This window comes from Syngnathoides biaculeatus, chromosome 4 (genome assembly GCF_019802595.1).
Source record: "Syngnathoides biaculeatus isolate LvHL_M chromosome 4, ASM1980259v1, whole genome shotgun sequence".
NCBI classification, from domain to species: domain Eukaryota; kingdom Metazoa; phylum Chordata; class Actinopteri; order Syngnathiformes; family Syngnathidae; genus Syngnathoides; species Syngnathoides biaculeatus.
Window position 1 is genome coordinate 6,741,970 of NC_084643.1, and position 25,717 is coordinate 6,767,686.

At 41.8% G+C, this 25,717-nt stretch overlaps 1 protein-coding gene across 4 annotated transcripts; it reads right to left on the reverse strand.

Annotated features, from left to right (window-relative positions):
- Positions 1-884: 884 nt before the first annotated feature.
- Positions 885-24,574, reverse strand: LOC133499517 (ubiquitin-associated protein 2-like). Of its 4 annotated transcripts, none has more exons than XM_061817639.1 (29): positions 24,419-24,574; positions 21,665-21,801; positions 19,792-19,869; positions 19,607-19,717; positions 19,373-19,532; positions 17,949-18,026; positions 15,831-15,894; positions 15,578-15,654; positions 14,577-14,629; positions 14,450-14,499; positions 14,173-14,359; positions 13,297-13,564; positions 12,834-12,971; positions 12,622-12,758; positions 11,712-11,941; positions 11,379-11,616; positions 11,015-11,054; positions 10,799-10,922; positions 9,996-10,053; positions 9,708-9,918; positions 9,002-9,093; positions 8,875-8,922; positions 8,707-8,785; positions 7,188-7,382; positions 6,928-7,098; positions 4,457-4,564; positions 4,089-4,162; positions 3,692-3,880; positions 885-1,612 (listed from the first exon to the last, which is right to left on the reverse strand). In XM_061817639.1, the coding sequence occupies exons 2-29, from the start codon at positions 21,752-21,754 to the stop codon at positions 1,517-1,519; spliced, it is 3,444 nt and encodes a 1,147-aa protein (XP_061673623.1). In that variant the 5' UTR covers positions 21,755-21,801; positions 24,419-24,574; the 3' UTR covers positions 885-1,516. The 4 variants fall into 4 exon arrangements, with proteins under 4 accessions (XP_061673623.1, XP_061673622.1, XP_061673620.1 ...); XM_061817638.1 differs by having other exon boundaries at positions 8,875-8,925; positions 24,440-24,569; XM_061817636.1 differs by having other exon boundaries at positions 886-1,612; positions 8,875-8,925.
- Positions 24,575-25,717: the final 1,143 nt, after the last annotated feature.

The following is a 25,717-nucleotide window of genomic DNA, read 5'->3' on the forward strand; positions in this document are numbered from 1 at the left end:
AATGACATGAAAAGAGCTGGGACCACCGTTTCCAAGGTGACTGTTGGTAATACACTAAGATTAAGTTTGCCAATGACCGTTTGGATGATAGAGGAGTCATGGGAGAAAGTTTTGTGGTCAGATAAGAGACCAAAATGGAACTGTTTGGTCATAATTCCACTAACGGTGTTTGGAGGAGGACGAATGATGAGGTCCACCCCAAGAACACCATCCCTTCTGTGAAGCATGGGGGTGGTAGCATCATGGTTTGGGGGAGTTTTTCTGCACATGGGACAGGACGACGGCACTGTATTTAAGGAGAGGACGACCGCTGACATGTATTGTGAGATTTTGGGGAACAAACTCTTTCCCTCAGTCAGAGCATTGAAGATGGGTCGTGGCTGGGTCTTTCAACATGACAATGACCCGAAGCACACAGCCAGGAAAACCAAGGAGTGGCTCCGTAAGAATTATATTAAGGTTCTGGTGCGGCCTAGCCAGTCTCCAGACCTAAACCAAATAGAAAATCTTTGGAGGGACCCGAAACGTGTTTCTCAGCCCAGAAACCTGTCTGATCTTGAGAAGATCTGCGTGGAGGAGTGGGCCAAAATCACTCCTGCAGTGTCTGCAAAACTGGTGAACAACTACAGGAACTATGTTCCACTGGTATACATTGCTCAACTGCAACCATACAAATTGCTTAAAAAAAAAAAAAAAAAAAAAAAAAGCCTTAAATCACCAAAATGTAACATTTAGTCAAATATTATCCCTGCAGAGACATGGCAATAGGCACGATCGGAGCTGGGTGGATGGGAACAGATCCAGAAACCCTCCAATTACAACATTCATCATTGCACGCACTCGTGAAGCATATCTTTGAACATTCGCTGCGGATTAAAAATAAGACACACGAGTACTGTGAAACTTCCAACATCTCAGAACCTTTATTCGGAGGGCAATGAGGATTAAAATTAAATTAAAAAATAAAATTTGAGCGGGTGAGAGGGATGCGTCTTGGACACGGGAGAGAGGGGCTCTTACAAAATGAACATTGGGAGCCATGTGTGCGAGAATGTGTGTTGTATATTTAAAAAAAAAAAAAATGAAAAAAATTGCAGTAGTTGTGAAGCTCCTCACCCCCACCAAAATAGTCCTCGTGTAAATCAGTGCTGTCGTTCTCGCTCTGCTTGTTTTTTTTCTTCCTGTAACTTTCTCTTCCTGCAGTTTAAACTCAACTAACCCCAAAAAAAAAGTCCTTCAAAAATTGCAGCAACCACGCTATTTAGTTCTACTATTACATAAACAATGTGTGTATATATATATATATATATTTATATAAATACATAAATATCTTACACATACATCCAATTTGGAGGCGGAGGCATGAAGAGAACCATTTTGAGGACTTTGGGAGGTGGGGGCAAGGCCAGGGCACATATGGTTGCTTGTGTGTGGGTGTCTTTCCTTTTTGTTCCTTTTAGCACAGAAAAGGGAGTGGCAGAGGTGTCGGGGTTATTGGGCGTTTTAGAAGCAATCCTCAATTGCCCCAGTAGGGGGAGCTGCCGTAACTGGACTTGCTGCCTTGGCTTTTCTGCTGCATGCTGCCCGACTGACCGCGCTGACCGGGCCCGCCCTGCATGGGGACACAAGCAACAAGACTGCATTAGGCAACTGCTTAAAAATGGTTGCTCCGCTCTACTAGTACACGCTTTGTCACGATTAAATGTACAGGAAAGACAGAAAATAACCCACAAACAATGAAATGGTCAAACGGTACACTGAAGACAACCAAAGCCGCACATTTTTAGAAGAGATTTCCTCAAATAGTAGTTCCACCGTAATAGACCCGATTCCCAAGAATTTTACAGAACGTGTAAATTGTACTACAGTACAGTGATGCCTCAGTTCTTGACCACAAGCCATTCAAGAAAACGGCCCGAGAAGTGATTCGTTCGAAAACCAAAATCGATGTTTCCTATTACAATGAATGGACAAAGAAACAATGCGTTCCAAGCCTAAAAAAAAAAAAAAAAAAAAAAAAAAAAAACTGGCTTTTCCAATCTTTTTTTTTAGCTTTTCCTGATAAACTGCATAGCAGAAATACATGCATAGTTTAAATACTTTAGATAAAATATAAATATTTATTTTTTGCTTAAAATGTATGCTTTAGTAGTAGAGTATGTTAGGCTGGGAGTTGATTTCCGCATCTATGGTGACTGAGTCCCCAACCTTGTAAACTTTTTTTTTTTAATAAACAAAACTGCAGAATAACTAAACAAGCAACTTGCCTTTTGTGGAGCCATGATTGGGGTTAATACATTAGTCGTCGATAAGAAGAAAAACAACAATCACAACCGGGATAAGTCTGTGTACAGAGGCTGCGGTATACAGAATAAAAGTGCGCTGGTTGCCACGTACGCGGGATGTCATTGCCGTGTTTTCTTTGAGGGGGGGGGGGCGTTTGAATTGACAATGACAAAAGGCGTCGTGGGTTGGTCAACTGCTTGCAGCGCATGCAATATGTTATTTCAGTTTTTTTTTTTCAATTGCATGAGAACTTACAACAAAGCGCGTCTGGGTCATCAAGTCTGGCCGCACGCAATACAGGGGCAATCGAGTACCGATTTTCGTTCGAAAACAAGCAAAAAAAAAAAAACAAAAAACCCCTCAAAATTCTCGTTCGAATACGGGGACGTTTGAGAACCGAAGTTTTACTGTATTCACGTTCTACCCTGGGTGGCAAGGTGTAAGAAGAGAAGTAGTTTAGTTGGTCACCAACTCTCACCTCCTTGTTCCAACCAATCACACAATTGAGTAAGAGTGACACATGATCACCAAGTCCAGAATACTCCTGTTGAGCTTCTAAAAGTGGAGGTGTGATTCTGCTGCTGCTCAATGGAGGGGTGGATCAATTCTTTTGGAGGGAAAAGGGACCACTGAGCATCCCAAAATACAGAAATGTTATTTGTTCTTGCATTGCTTATTTATTTTATTTTTTTAAATAGACTATATATTGTAAAAAAAGTTTTGCTTAGCTTCACCTACACTAATGATTTGTTTTCGTGTGTTAAAGATGTCAAAGTGGTCCTTGCCTAAAGCATGGTACCCAAGGACGGGCTGTTTTTGTGCAGATTCTTCCCTTTCCCAACCATGCATGGCAAACCCAAGATTTCCTTACACAAGATGATCCTCTAATATTGTCCTTAAGTTTGAGGTGTGTTGAGTGAGTTTGTCCTGATCACAGTCCAAAATAGGTTGGGGCCAATCTTAATAAATGTGTTCAATATTTACAATGAAAACACCGTGTGTGTGTGTGTGTGTGTGAGAGTGAGAGGGGTGGGAGACGCTTCTTCCAAGTAATGACGGTGAGACTTGTGATGTGAAACGGAATGTAGTACCCAGCAAAAAAACTAAAAAATGTCCTACAAGATGTCACAGTTGGTATAAAAGAGGGTTTCCCAGAAAGCAAAAGAGTTTCCAAAGATTTGTTAAAAAAAAAAAAAAAAAAAAACAAAAAAAAAAACCCTTCATTCCCCTTAGAAACATTTGGGTAACAAAAATTTGGCCAGTATAAGGGAATTTCTTTTAACAATAGAAAATGCATTTGTAATTACTATTTAAATTTTTAAAAAAAATACACTTCAAAATACATTTTTTTTTTTTTTTTAAATTGAGACATTTCAATTTCATACTTATATGAATATGGCAATACCTGGGTCTCCTGTGTGAGGTGGTGGTGCAACAACGGCGAATGGGGCTGCTGATGCGGGGGCAAGATGTGCAGGAAGGGGGCTGGGGCATAGCCCGGCGCTCCCGGGTTCATGGGCCCCGCGCCACCCAGGGCTGATGGCAGACTGAAGGGCGGCGGCGTCCCCGTGTGGAAGCCCTGCTTGTCGAATGACTGGGAAAAAAATAAAAATAATAATAAAAAAAAAAAGTTTAACAAAGCGCTTTTGGCCTCTTTGTTATGACAATGATTTTGGTCTGCCATGTTCTGCACTCCATTTTCCGTACCAGGAATTGTGCTCCAACAAATAAATGTTGCTCAACTTCTCATAGCTGACATTAGGAACTCTATACTGTCCTTAAAAAGGAAATGAGGAAGTCACCTGTGTTTTGCTGTAAATGGACGCACTCATGTCAGGTACTCCTCCACTGCCGCCTGATCCGGACATCCCTGGTGCTGAGAGCAGAAGGGAGAGCAACAGACGTCACATGAATGGTACAGTCAAATAAGACAAATATGAGCTGGTGGGAAGAGAGGCTTGGGGAAAGGTCAGCCAGTATGAAGATGCTGATTAATGAAGTTGAGGCAATGCACAAGCAAGAAGCACATCGCTTCTCCCAGGTGAATGACGTGCAGTCTCAAACACACAGCGTCCTCGCATTTTTTTTTTTTTTTTTTAACGCCCACTGACAAATGAGTGTGTGTGTTGGTGTGTAAGAGAGAGAGGACGCATGTGGTTGGCGCATGTACCTTTCCCTGGGCCGCTGCCCGCCGACTTGGCGACTTGAGACTGGGCAGAGCCTCCGTACCCTCCCTTACTGTACTCCCCAGCGTGGGCTTGAGACAGGTCATCAAAGGCTGAAGGAGGAAGAGGAAGTAACGGAAAAGAAGGAGCAGATAGGACAGATGAGGTGACAAGGTGAAGAGGAGAGAGGAAGGAGGAGAGAAAAGCAGTAAGGTAACCTGACTACAATGTCAGTTGTCTTTCATGAGCCAACCTCAGCAAGGGGGCAGCGATAGTGGTGGTGGTGGTGGTGATGGTGGGGAGGGCGTTGAGCTATGCATGCAGCACAAGCCTGACAAACACACGCTCACACATACACAAAGGCCCAACTCCTGACAACCCGAAAACGCATGCATGCAGCGTTCACAGTTTACCTTGTAAAATCCACTAAATGGAAGGCAAACTGACTAAAAGCTGTGCAGTTCCCTTCCATTCAACCTCTGCAAAATGTTTTTTAGTCATTCTTCGCATTTCACCTACCTGATGTAAATACACTTTCTTGCTTATGGTCAAAATAAAATTAATATAAAATAGACGAAAGCAGAGAGGAAACTCAATCTAAGACCTTAGACAAACTTGTTCAAATATTGTACCAATGTTCTGTGTAACTTTTAACGGGAGTAAAAATGGGATGATCATTCCAGCGAAAAGTATCTTCTTACCCCAGTCACACAGAAAAAGTTTATCAAAGAAAAGATATAATGAACTGTACTAACCTAACCCATCATATGTAAAAAGTATGAAGAAAAAAGCAGTTTAATCCTACTACACTCATGTGATGTTGCATTCCAATACTCCCATGGAAAACACTAGTAAGACGATTCAACTCCCCGGAAAACTCAGTTCTGAAATGCTGTATAAAATCTGCTGAATGATTCGATAATACGCCACGCTTCACCTTCGGCTGTCAATCAAATATGTTTGTACATCCTGCATATGCCTACACATCCCTCAGTGTTTGAGCCACAAAAATATAGCACATTAAAACCTGTTGGCTGAAATAAAAAATCCAAAAGCCATGCTAGTCAAAATCCGTTTGTTCATTGATCCACCCCAAAATTGAATCATATCTATAAACTACGCAGGAGGAACGGATTCATGATTGTTGATTATAATCATTTTGCATTGACAGGTCTGTATTTGTTTTTTTTTTTTTTTTTTTAAACTCCACCCTTTTTGGCCGCTAGGTAAAGCACAATGTTTTTTTTTTTATGCCATAACACTTTTTCTGTGCGCTACTTTACTGAGTGCCAAGTAGAGCATAACACAGGAGCGGATTTTCACTCCTGTCCCATCCCACTCCCAGAGGAAAGAGGAAAAAACAAAAAACAAACTTGTCCCGTCCCAATCCTGGGTTGGATTAAAAAAAAAACTATCGTCCCACTCCTGTCCCGCTCCCGTTTGAATAAAACCAAACATGTTGAAAAAATGTTGCATTTTTTATTTTGACATTCGGTCGGTGTAAACAAAGTGTTTTGTGTCGCCTGCAGCTGCTCCGAGTCGCTTTTCACTTCCGGAGGTGACTTGAAGTCAAACCACTGTTGTAGTTCTTTTGTGTTGCTAGCACGGTTAAAAGAGTGTTGGCTCTCACTGAAAGATGACTACAAAAATGGACGCATCTGTTCATCTGGTTGTTTAACACGGCTGAAAATTATCATGTATTAATGTCGTTCCCGCTCCTGCTGCTTTTTTTTCCCGTCCCGATCATGGGATTAATTTAAAAAATGACTCCCATCCCATGGGATTCCCGCGGGAATCACTTGACCCACGGGAATTCCCGAAAAATGTCATCCTTTAATGCCAAGTTATTTTCCAGGTTTACATTGAGCCCTGTATTCTGATTAGAATCAAGTTAGATGTCCAAATTTCAAATAAAAATCTTGGAATTCTAAGACTGGGAAGGTCCACTGTGGTAACAGCGTAGCCTCCTGCCCCCGTTCGGCGACAATCTATACCAGCTCTCCATAGCTTCAGGTCGCGATCAAAACATTTCAGTTGTATGCGATACCCCCAACCCCCCCCCCCCCTCCCTTAATATATATTTTTTAATTACTTTAATGATTGTACTACGCAGTTTTAGTTCATGTTGTTTTGCTTCCAATTTGGTTGAGTCATCGGCCGGAGTGGTGAAACTTTTCTTTTAAAAGTGGCTGCCCAACTAGCCTTTGTAGTCGACATTTTTTGTCTTCGTCTAAGTTAAAACAAACTCTCAACAGTTGTTTCTGATGTTTGGTACAGTAGTAACAAATGTGCTACACTAACGATCGTTAAATGCAAAGCCCCCACCCCCCCCAACATGTATATATTTGAGCTACGATCTTCAATAGGGGAAAAAAAATAAAAATAAAAAATAAGTCTCTGTGTCAACCCAGCTACTGACAATTGGTTCTGCTAATGACAAAAGCATTGCATGTTTGTCCGGTGTTGTGGTTCTTACCTGTGCCGTACGCATGCTGTCCATAAGTGGGCTGATGCTGTTGGTGGTACTGATTGGAAGGGTTGGCCAGGCCCATGGTGGGTTGCTTAGCCGAAGTAGGAGGCACAAAGAGAGTGGGGCCGTATGGAAAGGCCGAGGGGACACCAGGCATGCCTGCGTAGTATGGCAGACCTGGAAAAGAAAGAGAAAAAAAAAAAAAAAAAAAAACTTCGTAAAAATGTGCCAGTGTGAAATATGTAGTCGTCTCTCTCGCTCTATACCAGTGTAGCCATATCCGGGTGGTAGCGGGGGGTTGAGGAAGGCCTGGTTCTGCGTCTGCTGGCCTTGGTTCTGGCCTTGAGCCTGAGTACCAGCCTGCTGTGCTTGCTGGTTCTGCGACTGCACGCCTGCTGTGGACAGACTAGTTGACGGTGCTGGGGACGACGCGTCGTTCCTGCCAAACTTTGTCGCCTCACCTGAACGACGACAGTGCAAAAACATTATGGCAAAACCTGTTGGCAAACTGGGAATATGTTTACACAATTACAATATAGTAGACACGAATGTCAATTTTATGCCTCCATTCAATTGATTAATCGAATGGCTCAAATTCAATTTCAAATAAAGCTGATGCAAACATTCACAGCAGATGTAATGAGACCCACATCTTTCAAAAAGATCAACTTGAATTTCTTAAGTCACTAATATTCCCCAAAAGTCTGGGGAATTTTTTTTTTTTAAGAAAAAGACAAGCCTTTATGTTCCTTTTAGTCAGCAGTGGGATTGGCCTTGGAACTCTGCCATGAATGCCATTTTTGCCCAGTCCCTTCCTTATTGTTGTCACGAACACTGACTAAATGAAGCAAGGGATGTCTTCAGTTCTTTAGAGGTTGTCCTGAGTTTCTTTGTGACATCCTGGATGAGTCATTCAGGTTCTCTTGGGTAATCTTTGTAGGACAAGCCTGCAATTGGCTGACAGCCAATTCAGGGTGTACCCTGCCTCCTGCCCATTGACAGCTGGGATAGGCTCTAGAACTCCCCGCAACCCTCGTGAGGATAAGCGGCCAAAAAAAATGGATGTAGGACAAGCACTCTGGGGAAGTCACCAGGTTTCTATATTTTCTCCATGTGAGGATAATGTCACTTCCTGTGGTTCACTGGAATCGTTAAGCTTTTGACACCGTACAGCAGTCTTCAACGCATGCTTGAAGTAGCTTCGTCGTCAACTACGCGCAATTGAGGTAACTTCTAAGTGCGCCCGATCATCATCATCTTTGTGAAATTGGGGTAAATTCTTAGTCTTCATCCACATGCAATCAGGGTTAATTCTTCTCGACAAGTCCAAGGTAGATTCTTCATCTTCTATTGGAGGCATCTGCACATGCTCAAAACCTGAGTGCATTTTTAGGGAACTGCCATGTTTTGACCATTATGTTGAAGTTTTTGTTAGAAGTTTAAACTTTTGGAAAAAAAAAAAAAAAAAAGTTTTAGCTACATTGTTAAATTTGCTGCACGGTTTACAGCGCTGGAAAAAATTAGCACCATGACATGTCCAGAAAATACGGTACCCACAAGTCATTCTTCTTTTGAGGGGAGTAATTAAATGTTCCACACAGAGCCAGATAATTGGGCAATTGATTTTACAACATTTTAAGTTCACTTGGGTAGTATTTGTCTAATGATATTAAAGTGGCTAACATATGTATCTGAACATGGAAAATTTTGAGAAAGGGGCCAATACTTTTTCAGAGTACCGTAGACCTTTTTCCAGGTTGACACACTAATCCCACTGCCACTCACCTGAGTAAGGATTGTTAGCCAAGCCTTCTCTTCCAGGGATGGTTGCTGTAGTAGCAGGGAATGCTACACCATAGTAGTCCTGAATAGACAGACACTATAAAATCCTAGGATCCAATGCAACAACCTTTGACCGTACGGTATACTCAAGATTTACAAAATGAGATTCACCATAGGAAGGCGAGACTGCAGCATCTGCAGATCCTCAAAGCCATAGATCTGCTATGGGATAAACACAGATGACAAGTTAAAATAAGTTTGTGATTATTTTTATAACCCTTATTTGACATATGCTTACCGGGTAAGCAGGAAGCAAGCCACCGGGCCCCATGATGTACTGACTGGCCAGAAGAGGAGGTACTCCTTGGGCCAGGTTGGGGGGAGCTTTACCTGGGGAAAGAAAGATGCCAAATCACAAGAAATCTAGTTGCGATGAAAATAATTTAATCTCTAAAAGGGGCACTGCAAAAAGTATGGGAACCAATGGTTCACACTCAGGAAGTGAAGCGCTCTCGTAGCCTGGAGAAAGGGGCTTGGCTTTGTGTGTATATCTCTCACAAAACTACATTTTATGGAGAATAGGTCAGTATTTAATGCCAAGACAAGGGCACAATAGAGGCACTTGATTTTGCTATATTGTGACATCCTTACAGTCAATTTTTTTTTCCCAGAAGCGTGCTCAATCGACAAAGTTGTATGTCTGACTAGCTTCACCGTGAACACCAAGTTACCCCAAGCCATCGGTAATCAGTCAAGTTCAAGCCCTGTAGTACATGACCAACTAAATTTGTAGCCAGGTTTTACAGCTAACCAACAGTTAATGCCGCCGTTGTATGATTGGGCAAATAGTCCGCATCCACAATTTGCAGAAATACATTAAAAAGGTAACTATGATACAGTAACGCCCCACATATTTGTAGATTACTGGTCACAAATTCACCGACTTATGTTTCTTGTACTCCTTTGGGTATGTGTTTCACCTGTTCATTTGTGGCGCCCCTTACCGGAGGAAGTGGTGAGCAGGGGCACGCCACGGTTGTTTGTAGCCAGAAGAGCGCCGTTCTGGGTCAACCCTGGCGCTCCGGACGGATGTGGAGCGCTGTTTGTGCTTGAACTGCTGACAGCCAGTGGGGCAGGGGGAGTGGCATTGTGAGGCTGGCTGGACGGCGCGGAGAAGGCATGGAGATTGCCACTGACACTCTCCTCATTACTTGCCTATGATAAAGACTGTGAGGAAACTCTCGTGTACACCATTTTCTGTTTAAATTTAGGGGGAGGACTTTCACACTTACTGGCACAGAAGATATTGTGGTGTGTGCAGGTCCTGATGAATGAGAGCTGCTCATGTGGCTAGAAAGCAAGGTACCGTAAATGCATGTGTGAGCTTTCATTTTCACTTCCTGTCTGTTACAACTTGGTTTCGGAGTTACTTTTACTCATAGTGTGTGCGCGTGCACACACGCAGTCAAGCATTTACTTTCACAGAGTCCTGTAATATTTGTTCCAATCATTCTGCTGTGTTTCCCCCTCTATTGTCACCGTATTGTTTTCCAAATACATGTCACAAATTTGTAGACTTCACACCATTTGATTGTATGGGCCTATGAATAGCATTTTGTTTATCAGCTGATCGCCGTTAATGTCATGATTCGCCTATATCAGTGAGCTCTGCAAAAGACATTTACTTCGTGTCGCCATTGTGTACAATATGCTATCCATCCATCTATTTTCTGAGCCGCTTATCCCCACGAGGGTCGCGGGGAGTGCCGGAGCCTATCCCAGCTGTCATCTGGCAGGAGGCGAGGTACACCCTGAACTGGTTACCAGCCAATCGCAGGGCACATGGAGACAACAGTCGCACTCACAATCACACCTGGGGGCAATTTGTTGTTGGGCTCTCAGATTTTGGTGTTTGTGGAGTTAATTGCGATAATTTATTTACAGTAAGCTATTACTTATTACTTCAGTCAAACTGTAATGTTGGTTTGACGTGACTTATTAAAATACATGATCTGACTTAACATAGAAAAAGAGCCCCGTCTTAAACTAAATACAATGAATTTCCAACTGGAAAACAATGTTAACCCCTCCTGACCTGTTGACTGAGGGAATGGGCACCGAGTGGGCAGTGGTGGCTGCAGGGGAAGGCGTGTGGTGAGCAGGCCCATTGTCGCTCATGATCGGTGACTCAGTTTTCACAGTTCTCAGCGATAGTGCAGCTTAAAAAAATAAATAAATAAAAAATTTGCATTAAAAAAAATATAGATTTGGATCACATTAATTTTACAAGACTTTGGAGTTGCAAACTTACCATCCTGTGTGCTTTGCCCCTTCATGCCACAGTAACCATTCTAGGGGGTGGGAGAGAGAATCAATTCGGAATGTCATTCAAGCATTCATTTTCTGTAAGGCTTCAGGAAGTTTTAAGATCAGAATTTTCCAAACTATGTTGAGCCAATGCACATATTTTACATAATATAACCCCATAGCATACATAAATGTAAAACGATAAGAATGCTAGACAGTTTCATTGTACTTAAGTGGCAGAGCATTTCATTGTTCTGCCAGTTACTATAAATCATTGGCATCAAAAGATATACAGCATATGTGCTAAGCTTTCAGACCACCAAAGGGAGTTTCCTGCGATCATTGGAAAATCACTGCTCGAGCCTTACCGTGAGGGGGGCGGCAACAGATGGCGTGCCCTCTTTGCCCTGAGAGAATGTCAGGTGTGGAGGCAGGACTCTAGATATGCTGCCCTCTATATGCTTTCCAGGGACCAATGCTGTGGAGGAAGGTGGGACAGTCGCACCAGGGAGGGCCAAGGAGGGGGAGGGAGTGGCACTGGGTAAGCCTAAGGATGGCGACGGGAAGCTGGCATCCGGCATGGTGGGTATGGGGCTGACGTGTTCGCTATTGGAGTAGCCCAGATGAAATATTTGAAAATAAGATGGAGATTTAAACAGTCCACATTCATTCAGAATACACTCTCTTTCCGTCCCACACACCTCACAGCTGCAGGTTTGGGAAATAAGCTCTGCGGTTGGTGAGCAGGCATGCTGGCAGTAGGGACAGACATAACAGCTGCTGGAGGTACTGCTGGAATTTGCTCCCGGGCCAAATCCTTCTGGGCCACTTCGATGGCACCGGGATCAGAACAAAAGTCCAGAGCGCCAAACTGAAAATTTAGGCCCGAGACGTCAGCCGAGCCCGGCATCACCACTGCAGAAGAGGGGATCTGAGGGAAAGAAGTTAGCATTAACATGTATATAAACAACAAGATTGGTAGAGCTGTCAATACAGTCGGTCCTCTGCTTGAGGGTGTTGTATTCCTATGGCACGATATACAAAAAAAAATAAGTTTAAATCCTCCATTCTCTATCATTTACCAATACTAGAGAAGTTCTAAAAGTAAATTCACCAGATATTATGGAAATACGCAATTCATTGCGATTGTTTTTTTATGGCCAGGAAGCTACCCTTACTCGATGGAGGAATTGAGCCAGCCATGACCTGTGTACATCGGGCTAGATGCAGCATGTGCTTCCCCGTGCAGGTTATGGGCACATGACGTCTTAAAACATTCGCCTGGTGGCGTGACAACAAAATGCATATTTAGTGTTTTGACTTTCAACGTGAACCTGTAGAGGGTTATTTTATGGGTAAAATGAACTAAAACCAAATTTGTGCCAAAGAGGTCCACAGCATTTTGCAAATTTTGGTCCGGAATGGAAGTCACATGATTGGGGGGCACGATATTAGTAATTTAAGAAAAGTTCTAGTCTTATGCCAACAACAAAACGTGAATTTGAAAAGGTGCAGTGTGCCATAGTATAATAGTAGTTGTAAAGTCACATGCTAAATACATTTCCAATCACAAATTAGTCAATAGCCATCATAGTGATTATATAGGGGCACCTTAGAGGGGGGTGGTACTCTACGTTTCTGTGTCTTGATTTGTCGCATGGCAGGCTCTGTGATAGGCGAGTCGACAGCAGGCAGCTTTATTCCTGGAGAGCCTCGCTCTCTTGCAGGCAGAACTAAAGACTCGTGACCTGAAGAATTGGCAGGGTTAACTATAGAATGGTGGATTGAAGAGAACAATGAATGGAGAGCGGACGCAATCATACCTGGGGGTGTGGGCACTTGTGGGGCATGTGAACGGGACAAAACCAGGGGGTCTGTGGTGGGAAGGATGGAGGCCTGTTGGTGCCTCTGTACTAGTTGGCTGAGCACCGCGGAGGGTTCTGGTTGAAGCTTCATTTCCACTACGGCAAACATGAAACCATTTAAAAGGACACATTTCTTCCCAACAATTAAAAATTTGTCCCTGATGTGTTTAGTCAAACTAATTTAACGATAGCAGCATGTGTGTAACTTGTTTTTGAAGCTTCCTAAAATTCACCTGCAAGTGTTAATCTCGCACCTAAAACAGTAGGAGTCTTTAAAAAAAAACAAAAAAAAAACTAATGGTTGTGTAATTTCACAACTGATGGCTTGGCAGGCACGCCACACAACTTGTAAAGCTATTAAATATTTGACAAGATCATATCATGTTGCCCTTCTAGAAAGAGAGAGAGTTTATACACTTACTGTGTAGGCCTGTTACAGGTCCATTGTCCAATCTCTGAGGTTTGATTACCACCGAGGGAAGGGGGGCGGAGGCGGGCACGGGGCTCGGTACCGTGGGAGGCACCGCATCTTTGGAAATGCTACCATTGCTGGTCGGGGGAGTGGTCGGGATTTGACTCTCTCTCTGACCGAGCTGAGGGCCGTTGAGCTGATCTGCTGTCCTGTTGTCTGACGGGGGCACCGGCTTGGGGGTGTTCAGAGACCCAAAACCAGGGCCCAGGACTGAAGACTGCAAGACAAAAAATTTTAAAAGGGTGAGACAAGTGTAATACTAAGAAAGAAAATGAGCAAAACTCAAGGTCAGGAGTAAAGAATCAAATAAGATGGTTTGAAACAAGGAAGAAAGGAGCTCATTGGACTGTTAAGGGTTTTCACAAACTACCCACATACAGGATAAATCATAACCATTGTTCAAAACCCTAACCCTATCTTGAAAACATAATTTGACCACAACCCAAGATGGGAACCCAACTTTTAAAACCTAACCTTGGCTATCATTCTAAAACCTTGATCCTGGCTTGAAACACGAATCCTTGCATGAAACCCCAAACACTAATAAAATTCCACTCGTCTCCCCCCCCCCCCTCAAAAAAAAAAAAAAAAAAAAAAAAAATTTCAAACACTGTAGATGTACATTGGTGGTCAGCTCATCCGGCTCACATTTTCTGAGATCTTGGGTTCAAATCAAGCCCTCTTGTATGGAGTTTGCATGGTCTTCCATCCCCGCACAGGTTTTCTCCGGGTACTAATAAATAAAGATACCTAGTTTTTGCCCACCGTGACACATTCACAACTATGACATGCAACAGTGTCTGTTGGCTGAAGGCGTGCTCGTACCAGTGCTGCATGGGCGTAAGTGGTGCTACCAGAGGCGGCGTGGGCATAGCTGTGTGTGGCTGTGCGCCCGTTGTGGTAGGAGTTGGTGAAGACAAGGCTTTGCCCCAGATCCTCAGCAGAAGGTCCGTCAACCAGCTCTGACTCCACAGACATTCCGGAATTTGGCAGGAGTCCTGTCAAGTCCATACTGAAGCAAAAGTAATAAACAGTGGGGTGGGGGTTAGTATTTAAATCAAATAAGGAAAAAGTGTATTTCAGTGGGGGTGGGAGGGCTCACTTGTGGTTTCCTGGTGTGGAAGACGAAGTGAATACTTTGGTCTCAGACAACTGAAAGAGGGCAGGAAAAACTGTCAACTACATCATGAAAAACTTCAGAACTAATATTAATCTCCCAGTCTACTAACATCTTCAGCCCAGTCTTCTGTTGACCAGTCTTCAGGGTTTCCTCCCCATGTTGCTTTAAAAAAAAAAAAAAAAAGCCTTGTCAATGACAACACTTAATTTTACTTCTTAACAATAACTACCAAATGCCACAGGTGGAACAGACTTGAAGGGAGGAAAATTCTAAGTAGATTGAAATGTCAGTTAAAAACATTTAATTGGCTCAGATTGTGTCCATTTCTGCACTGCTATTCGCTTTAGGTTTCTTTAACATTTGCCACATTTAGTTCAATTTTCAGCCAAGCACTATTCATTTTTCATTTCTTTCCAGGGGTCGCAAAAACTAACATTCCTCAATATTCAAAAACCGTATATTTTGGAGCAGTTGCGCCACAGGCGAATAAATTTTACTTAAGTGATCATTGATGATTATTGACCATAAATGAGTAACTGTTTAAGGAAATGACATTGTGACAGGCAGAACAATTAAATGCTCATTTACTAGATGTCAGAAGGTACATCAGTTTGTGTATCCACAATTGTGACAGTAGTGTGCATCAGGATTTTTTTTTTTTTTTTTATGTAAATTGCTGCACCAAAGACAACGAATTATTTCAAACCAATTATACTTCTTATTAGACTTAACACTGATTTGATTGGTGAGATTGGAAAAGCCCAATCATGAGCATTTTACTCCAAGCTCCACAAGTCATTTCCTCCATGTTGCCATCGTGCCCAGTATATTTGAATATAAAAGTGATTTTATTTTTCCAAACACCAAACATGTCTTTTGACGTACAACTGTAAATACCTGACAGCCAATAAAGTTATTAAAAATGTCAGCTGCATGGGAGAGACCAGACAGCTGAGACCATGCGTAACAGACCACAGGACAAATGTGTGTATATATACACACACACACACACACACACACACACACACACACACACACGAAGTTTAAGATATTGTGCCAAGCCTCAACCTTTAATCAAGGACCCATGTTCTAGTCTCTCATGTTCCTTACCGGACGCCTCAGCAGTCTCTGTGTCGCACTCCCAATTGTCGTGGCGACCAGCGGTGTAGTCGGCAGGATTAAAGGTGCTGAAAGAGGAAGCAGGTAGATGTGACCAAATGGATGACTTTACTATAGATATGCTAAATTTCCAAAAGAGGTTCAGAAAGTTGTTTTCTCCACATGGTTACAATTGAGATATGTGCTTGTATTAAACATCACCACCTCTGCCAACATTCATAAGGGCTGAGCACATTCCTCTTACCCCATTGCATGGGAGAACCTGGTGCCAGCAGCTGCTCTTCCTCCTCGACTGCGACCACCGGCTCCTGAAAGCATACAAAAAGTACCACGTGAGTTTTTCCACAAAGGTTTCACTCAGCTGTTATTAGAGCTGGGTGATCAAGGTATTTTATTAATGAATCCAGAGTTAATTTTGTCGTTCGGAATTTGCTTAAAAAAAAAAAAAAAAAAAAAAAAATTGTCCTAAGTTCATAGCCCATCCCCACTGACGCGAACAACTTACACCATTATGGTTATGAAAAAAAGCAGGTTTACAAAAGTTTGTGCTGTTTTACTGCAGTGTTACAGTCACTGTTTGGAAACAAGGTATATAAATAAACATTTACAAAGTTTGGGTGAATGTCTAATTTCACGACATAACCGGTGTGTATGGTATGTATCTGCGGCATACAGTCTGGCGTGGTCAATGTATGCGAGGAAACACGACATTGCGGGGGTCGCTTATAAATCCGGTGCGCTCAGTGGTGCAAAAAATAATTTATATAGATTTCACACCACAGTTTTTCTGTGTTGAAGAAGGCCCACAAACCCCGATTAGCAGCACCCTGTTTACCCGCTATGGGTGGCAGCTGTGAGACCAAGACTCACTGCACAAATGTTCAGTGCTGAAATACTTTATGGAATTGCTGACGTAAATAGATGGCAGTCAAAGGGCTTGAAACTCATGAGACGTAATCTTGCTGAAGATGAAAACAAGGCTGTTAAAAAGCAGGACTCTTCTGACAAGATTTTTCTGCCTTTGTCAGTGACACTGTTGGGAAATACAACATGAAATGGGGGAAGATGGAAGCTTTTTTTCCGAGGGGCAGTCTAAGTTCCTAAACCAACGCAAGAGTGCAAACCTGTCCGCAAATACACCACCATACACTAATTTCCCTCGGTCGACAAGTATTTTCTACTTCACGCCAGACGTAAGTGTTGAAATAGTGATACTCCAGACTTCTGTTTGTCACTGTTGTGTATAAACAGCACTAATGGCAGACGAAGTTACCATGGTAATTTGCCAATTTTGAAGATCACATTACACCCCTGGTGGTTTGGGGGGGGACAACTATGCCTACAAATATATAGGTTAACAGGGAAATGGCGGGATTTGACACTTGACATGCACTTCTCCCACACTGTATGGATGCAGTGTCACTGCTGTGACTGAATCCCCCATTTGCAGGGATTTGTGTAAAGGACTGCCTTTTGTTAAGCTTTCAGCTGCTGGTTAGATGCCCCTGGTGAATCTAAAAAAGTTTATAGCTCAAGTCAAGCTGATTTTTTTCGAATATTTTGGCAACAATGTAACCTAACAACAACCTGCTGTACAGCCTCCAATGACTGCCACACTCTTCTTCCTAGTTTACCTTGCACCACCCCCCCTCCTCCGCTCTTAAAGGGGTACACTCATAATTACAAATGTTACAGTCCTTACGCAGCCCATCAATGTGGTTTATAATGACAGTTTGCTTATGCACCGCCCACGACGGCAAGCATTGCTGGTGAGCGCACATCAATGTGGAGAAATGAACAAAACTAAACCTGCAGACCACCTGATTGTGAAAACTTGGAACGCACTTCCTGTCACATACCACACACTGAAACGTGTGAATGTTGCTGGACTGACAATGCTTGGATCTACCCATACATATGAAAAGTCTCTCACACTTAAAAAAAAAAAAAAAAAAACAAAGACCAACCTACGTTCACAAATAACAGATGGGAGTCTCAAAGGCTGCATGAAGTTTAATTTCATGACGTATGAAACAGATGACTAAAACATCAACAAAGAAGTTGCATTAATGGTAAGAAATACTTTCATCATTGGTTAGCAACAGCAAAATGTTATTTAAAGGAATTTAGAGAAATATTGCACGATTAAAGTGTTGGTCTTACATAACATGCACGAATACACTTGTATTTAGTTAAAAAAAAAATATTGTATAGCTCTTTTGGAATTACATTTTAAAATATTTGCCGTTTATGGCTGTCAACCGAAAAGGTTCCTGACCCCTGGCTTAAGTAATAAGTCAACATTTGGCTTTAATTCTAAAACTACCAGCCTAAAATTCGTAAGCATCACAATATTATTTACCTCTGCCCCGTCCCCTGCGTCCACGGTCTCCACCCCTCTCTCCAGGCACCACCTCAAAGCCGTTCTCCTCGGCGCGAACTGGAAGTAGAGTTAACAAAAGAAACTATGAACAAAATGTCCTCACTGTCCAGAATACCAGCATGTACATGCACAACACAGCAAGGCCAACCCCATTACTGTCTACACACTTACAGCTTCTTATTGAATGGGACAAACAAAAATACAAAATGTGGACACTCGCAAGGAGCTGCTGTAGGCCACCACTCATGCAGCTACACTCGACTGCACTCACATCAAACATGAATCCTAAAAGTACATACAGAAATTGCTCTGGATAACAAAAAAAAGTTTAACATTATCAGTTTTTTTTTTCTTTTCAAAAGGCGTAACAAAAAAAGGGAGTGTTATTAAGAAGCTGGGAAACTAAAGGTGCAGTGCGCCCCCATTATTCGCGGGGGTTCTGTTCCTTATACCCCCACGAACAACAATCCAATAAGGGATGCAGTGTTGATATACCCATGTATGATATGTACCATATTTTTGCAACCATAAGATGGACTTTAGTCTTATTTTCTCCAAAATGGACAGCAGAGATTAACTGCACAATTGTTGTGCGACTTGTCCAACAAAGTACACAAACACACTGGCTGTTAGCATGCATACCAGCACGCATTTTAGTGTGTACTTAAGCTACCATATGATGGCGTTCACAAGGCAGGGAGGAACAACTGCAGTTCGTTGTAAGCAGAAGCTTGCATTGGCCCACACATTGCCTGTGTAGGCAGGTCATTACTGACAACGTTGTACACACTGACAGTGTCAAATCAAAACTAAAATGATCACACTACAGCAAACAATAGCAGAAGCAAATAAAAGAATGACTCAAGAAATAATTGGCAAAACAATTGAACATGCTGGCATGCATGCAAACAGTGTAACCAGTGTTTGTGTACTTTGTTGGACAAGTCACACATTTGCAAATGCTGGAACTTAGTGGGCACATAAGGTGCACCACATTGTAAGGCGCCATGTCTAATGTGGCACCTCTTCTATCAAGAGAATTTAAGACTTCTACGTTCATGAAAATATGGTAAATAAAAAAAATGAAAGAAAATGTGCGGGGCCGCGAATGGACAAGTGCACACTGTACCACTATTTCTTTACAACACCGTTAAAAAGAGCGTGTGAACAATAGAATCTCTGAAAAGTCAACTATAATCTACACTTACACTTTATTTGATTTACATGCTTAGGTGTTGCCATTTTTGTTAGCAAGTGTGGTTCAAAATGCCAATTAACTGGTTAAAGTGTGTAACTAAAGGAATCAATGAACCAGGAATTACACATACTACACATTTCATCTCTAGTTCAGTTTACATTTTAAAGTTAAATAAAGTTCCTCTCGTACACAAATTTTATTTTACCTTCACGTCCTCTGCTGATTCCACGGCCTCTTCTGTTGGCCCCCCCTCGCCCACGACTAGCCTCCCGGTCATTTCCTTTCTTCTCCCGACTCTCCTTTACATCTGAGGTTCCTCCCTCTTTCCCAAGGCTCCGCTTCTTCCCAACAGTTTCCCAAGAGTTCTGATCACCAAAGAAATGGCTGAAAACCATTCAAGTACAGCAGGACGACAAACGAACGCGATGTAGGCTCTCACTGTGTCAGAAGTGCTCTCCAGCAGGAAATTAATGGCTCTGTTGACATCTTCATTGCAATCGTGGAGGGCCACCATGCACTCATCTTGAGTCTTGCCGGTGACCTCAATCAGCTGCAAGATGTCAAGTACATGGTGTCATCGATAACGCTCCATAATACAAAGCAGACAAAAGACTGAAACAAAACCTGTTTGACTTTGTCTTCAAAGACTGCGTCATTTTTGTCATAGAACATCTGGGCCAAACGGATCTGTTCTGCTGTAGCCTGGTAAGAGAGAAACACCCTGATGAGAAACATGCACAACAAAACTTCTACATTGTGAATCGACTAAACTAATTATTCCAATAAATAACCAACAAATATATTAGTGGAACACCTCAAGTTTAAAAAAAAAAAAAAAAAAATCCAAGGAGTTTGAACAGTTATAATCACCACATCCAACTACCAAATCTCATGAAACTATCCATTCCAATGTGAACTCATCTAGTCCAATTTCCCACATTGAACAGATTCAATATTGCGCTATATAAAAGCTTTTTACATAATACTGTAGAGTAGGGGTGCCCAAACTTTTTTGCCACAAGATCTTCTTTTCAAGCAACCAACCTCTTGCAACCTACATGTGTGTGTGGTGGTGGTGGTGGTGGTAGGGGGCGTCACGATCAGGATGCTAGTTTGGCAGCGCAGATTATCAGTGAGCTAAAATTCTGGGCACTGACTGAACACTATTGTATGTGGACCACCGAATGAGCCAACCTCACACTAGATACATTTTTCATCATTTGCACTAAAGTTTATCAGCCAGGAATGCATAGTCCAGACGGTAGTCGCTGCCAACCAGCCTCAAGCACACTTCCAAATATTCAGTGAGGGTGGAACAGTACTTGGACTTAATGACCTTCATGGGGGAAAAGGCAGACTCACGTAAATAAGTGGAGCTGAATAATGCAATCAAAAAGGTACAATATTTCCTTACGTTGGGCTACTTTAGCTCTGTGAGTAAGTTCCAAAACTGCAATGAGAAACAGTGTCTGATGTCCTTCCACATTTGCTGGGTTAAACACTCGGTCATGGCTTCACAGCACCGTTCACTTGTACTTCTTGACAGCTGGAGAGCTTTGAAGCAAGATTATATTTCTTCCTTATTTTTAAACTCGCAAAACAATGCATCATCTGCTTCATGATTGCCTCTTTTACCATCTCATGTTCTTGGAAGGACTTCTTGTTCTTAACGATGACGCGACTCATGTGGAACGATGCTTCGGTGGCAGCTTCTGCTTTTGAAATCTTGTTGAAAAATAACTGCTGTCCAGTCAAGTGGGATTTTAGTTTCTCCACCTATCTCTCTCTTTCTCAGCTCGCTTAGTGGCAGGAAGTTGGGACGTATTTTCCATGTTCAGTCCTAAAATGGTGCTCTACATTTCCCTTCTCGGTAATGTGCAGATGGCAGATTGGCAAATGAGGCATACACATTTCAAAAATGTCTAAAAAAATACTCCTCCTTCAATTCAGTATGAAAGTGCTAAGTTTCTCTTTCCCTCACTCATTTTTATACCCTCTTAAGTTTGAGAAAACAAGCGATAAAAATTGGAAGTAACTGACTGACCAACTTGTTAGTGCTGAATACTTAGGGCTGTTTGCACATGTGAGACACGTCCGAAAAATTCACGCCAATTATATGCTGTACTGTAAGCATCGCTAAGCGTCGGAATGATAGGCTTACGTCATTTTGTCACATTATATCAAGCGATATACAACTATTAAATTTGCGATCGACGCATTGAGCACCCCTCCAGTAGAGTGATGCGTTTCTTAAAAGAACACCACCCGAAAATTAAGTGGCTGGAACAAATGAATGACATTTGCATTTATTTCATTTGGCAAAGAGAATTTTAAATTTAAGGAACAGGTTTTTAAGAACCCAGTTTCAATCATATTTATATGACGAATACATTTGGTTACTAGCTTGGTCACCGAACAAGTTCAACTTGTGAGCCAAGGAAGTACTGCATTTAGATAAAACTACCCCCCCCCCCCAATGTGTACAGCAACGACCCACCTGTATTTGTTTCTGTGTGGTTTGTGTGTTGGTGGGCAGCGTTCTGTCCCGAGTCCCTCGGGTTTGATTGCTGACCAAAGATGTCATCATATACAGAATATACAAAACAATGTATGTACAAAATAGAAAAAAAAAATCTGGAAACAGAGAGACAAAAGAGAATCATTAGCATCCTGGAAAACATCACAAATTAAAATAAACATTAAAATTCAAGAAGACAGTGTATATTTTACTGAAATTTAAAACACTACCCAAGTGCCTTACCATTTTCTTGCACGTTTTAATGGCACGGTGAACAAGTTATTAGCACATGTACCTCACAGAACAGGTTGCAAACACGACCTCACCAGTGTAGCGTTTACATGTTTTGCCTGTGCCTACCAGGGTTTTGTCCCGGTACGCTGCTTTTCACCCACACTCCAAAAACACACACAGTAGATTAATTAAAAACACTAAAATGTCCGGAGATGTGAATTTGTGCGCGGCTGGCGACCAAATCAGATTGTACCCTGCCTCTCACCCAGAATCAACTACGATAGGAACCAGTACTCCTGTAACCCTGATGAAAATAAGCAGTCGGGCAAATAGAGAGATGTGTGTTTTTCACAAAATACCCAAAAGACCAACAGTTCTCAATTTTTACAGCATATTTACTACCATGGTAAAATCAGCTTGTTTTATGGGTGGATCTTTTGCTTTAGAAAGGCAGCGAGTTTCCATGTAGCACCGTATTAAACCCTAAATTGCCATGTCTCGGTCTTCTAGACAGGGGTAATACCACAAGACATTTATTCCGATACCAACACATTCCGCCTTTTATTATAAATGGGCTTCATCTTGTCAAATCAAATTGTGTCAGAGAGGTGGAACCAGGAAACGTGTCACCAATCAAAATGACCGGATACGCTATTGGCCGTGCCAATACAATGTGTGAGTGTGTATAGGGTTAAGAGAACATAATGAGGTATAACTTGCACAGGTGCTCAGGAGAAGATGTTTATTCACGGAATACTAGGAGGTATGTTAACGTACTCAATGCAACAAAACATATAGCATAGCAAGCAATTTTGTGATCCACAGCTGAAACGCAACAAAAGCATTTGCTCACTCTGTTTTAACTACTGCTGCACTTGACATATTGCCATATAAAAAAAAGGTATGTTGAAAAGCTTCAAATAAACAAACAAAAAAAAAAGAATAAATACATTTGGATATGCTCTTTTTTTGCCTTCACAATATACTGCCGGGAAATCAGATCATGACTCAGTAATCAGGCCATCCCATGTCAAATGATGAGTTTGAAATAATAGTTCTTTGGGATCATTGTTTGTGGTGCACTTAGGGATTCAACTAAATAGTAATTACAGCCATCGCTCACATTTTATTTTCAAAAGGGCTTGGGCCAATACGACAAAGGGAACTGTTCAGTGTTGCTGTATGAGCTGTAATTGTTGCTGTTCTGAATGTGAAAGTAGCAGGTGTTTTGAAGGTTTATAATTGATATAACCACTCAAATTTCTGTTAGCCCATCTATACCGTTAAGCATTATGTTAGCATCGTGTATGGGAATGGTAAAACTTTCTAAAAGGTTTATCCAGGCACTCTACAATCACATAATGCAGATTGGTCTGGAACATATATCCATGATAATCCCTGTATATCACTATCATGTCCCTCCAAGTGTAAATAGAAAGCAGGTTGGTGTTTAGAGAGTATACCATGGAATGATATAACTCCATATCACCCACCCACATCTCAGGGTTAAATTTAGCCCCCCAGAAGGGACAGTCGAGGTGTCATTTTACAAACACCCGCCCTCCCAAGAAAAAAAAAAAAAAAAAGAAAACCAAAAAAAACCACACCGTCAGTGACTCGCTACCATTTTTTTTTTTCAATAAGAATAAACCAGTGTGTCCACATTGTAATCGACGTGGATTAATAAACAATGAAGCCCACAATAGAAAGTCGACTAAATGGCAGTCTGGCGGGATACATTCGACATACATTTAAAACAATCACAAATTAGCGTGCACAGTAACCCATAGTATCGTGTTGACAGTTATTTACAGTGGTGGCGTTACTAATCCATGTTAAATACAAGGAAGTACGTTGATTAACTTAAAATAAAAGCCAGGGTGAACTCCCGTCCACGTTAGCTTTAGCTGTTTAGCCGCTACTTCGTCTTTGTTCCGTGCGAGCATTTCTCACACGACACCCGACTCGATATTAAAACAGACAACATCCATAAAACTCAATTTATTCAATAAGAACAGAGTTTCGCTCCTCCTAACCACTTTGGAGAGGGAATTTTACAACAAAACAGGATTTTTGGAACAAGTGCGTCAAGAAGTCGCCGTATAATCGACGTCAAGACGGAGTCAATATAAGCTAACGCTAGCGGTGAGATAGCAAACGTGACAGACAGCGCCTTTTCCCATTTCCTACTCATGCTTTAAACGAGTCATTGTGAGGAACGTCTGAATGGAAATGTGTGTTGCCAACAAGACTATTACAGGGCACATTCCAATAAAATACCCCAATTTAGTCCACCATGCGAACGGCCTGTTCACAAAAGTCCGGTTACAACACAGGCCAGCTATATGGTTTACTCCGGGGTAAAAGGACGAATAAAAAAAAAAAGAAAGTAATATTTCCTTGTCAGTCTGTCGCGTCCCTGAGGCTAACAGAGCGTTGAGTGCCATTATTTGAGTTAAAAAAAAAAAAATCTTACTTTTTCTTTCCTTCCTTCCTTACCTGCTAACACGCTTCGCTTACCCAAGCAGCAGCAGCAGAAGTCACGTGACCCACCGCGCCGTTGTTCACCGTTGTGAAAAGCACTTCCGTTTTTTCCCGCACATTGCTTTATTGATCAAAGACCAAGCGAACAAACTCACAATGGGCCGGAAAAGGGTGCTCGCCACCAATCGGGAAGCAGCCGTGTGGGTCATGTGGCTCAATAGAAACGCCCCCCCCCCCCCTCCCCGCCACATGTGGAGAGGAAATTTTTTTTTTTAGCTTTAAAGGCAAATATAATTCATAATTTCGTAAATAATTATACTAAATTATTATACGTGTTTGTGTTGCTAGGTGTTTTATTTAATATTTAGAATCCCTCAATGTGCAAAAAATATATATAAATAAATCTTTAAATGCATAGTATTATCCTCTAGCATGTGGTCCGGAGATAACCCAAGCACTCCACGTGACTCCCCGACCTGACTACCATCAGCAGGTCTCCGCCTTCAACAGCCCACACTTCAGTTTTTCAAATAATAAACCTCATTAATTCACATTTAAATTTGGCATTTTATTAACATTGAGGTACATACCTATTTGATTTTGCTGTGATGGGAATTTGTCAGAAAAAAATCCCGTAGGCCTAAAAAGGTCTATGGAGTTGATTGTACACCATAATTATTGCCCAAAATATTAATTTACCCATTTATGCAAAATTATTAAAATCAGGTGTTCCAATCACTTCCATGGCTAGAAGTAAAGTTTGGTGGTGGGAAGATTTTGGTCTGGGGCTGTTTTTACGAAGCTGGGTTTGGCCCTTTGGTTCCAGTTAAAAGAACTCCAATTTTTGGGACATCATGATTTTCACACATTATATCAGGATATCAAAATATTTATAAAAATATAAAATATATAAATGTTTTAATCTGAAGGCATAATTTGGAATCAGGAGAGGATAACTCATCGGTCAAAGTTAGCACGGAGTTATTCCCCTTTCCTTCCTGACCCAACATGGCTGCCTCAAGTACACATGGAGCATTTTCCAAGCGTAGAAAGTTGAGAAAGGTCAGTATGCAACCAAGTTTGTCTTCAAAATGCTAATCCATCAGTGTTATTAATGTGTAAGTGTCGTTCTAGAATAAAAATTAATAAACATATCTCTAGTATGTACCACTTCACAAAACTGATAACATACCCGTCCCGGTTTTGGGACGCTGCCCGTAAGAGGGTACATCTTTTTTTGCCCTTTGTTTTATGCGTTAAACGAAAAAAAAAGTGTTATTTCCTTGATCGTGGCCTATTAGGAGACTTTTATGT

Bases quoted from the DNA above. Each gene is read 5' to 3' on its own strand.
- LOC133499517 (XM_061817638.1), bottom strand. From the start codon at position 21,754: ATGATGACATCTTTGGTCAGCAATCAAACCCGAGGGACTCGGGACAGA. The intron at 14,500-14,576 runs GTTAGTAGACTG...GCCCTCTTTCAG, and splicing joins CAGAAGACTGGGCTGAAGAT to TTGTCTGAGACCAAAGTATT. The intron at 10,923-11,014 runs GTAAGTTTGCAA...TATTTTTTTAAG, and splicing joins GGGGCAAAGCACACAGGATG to CTGCACTATCGCTGAGAACT.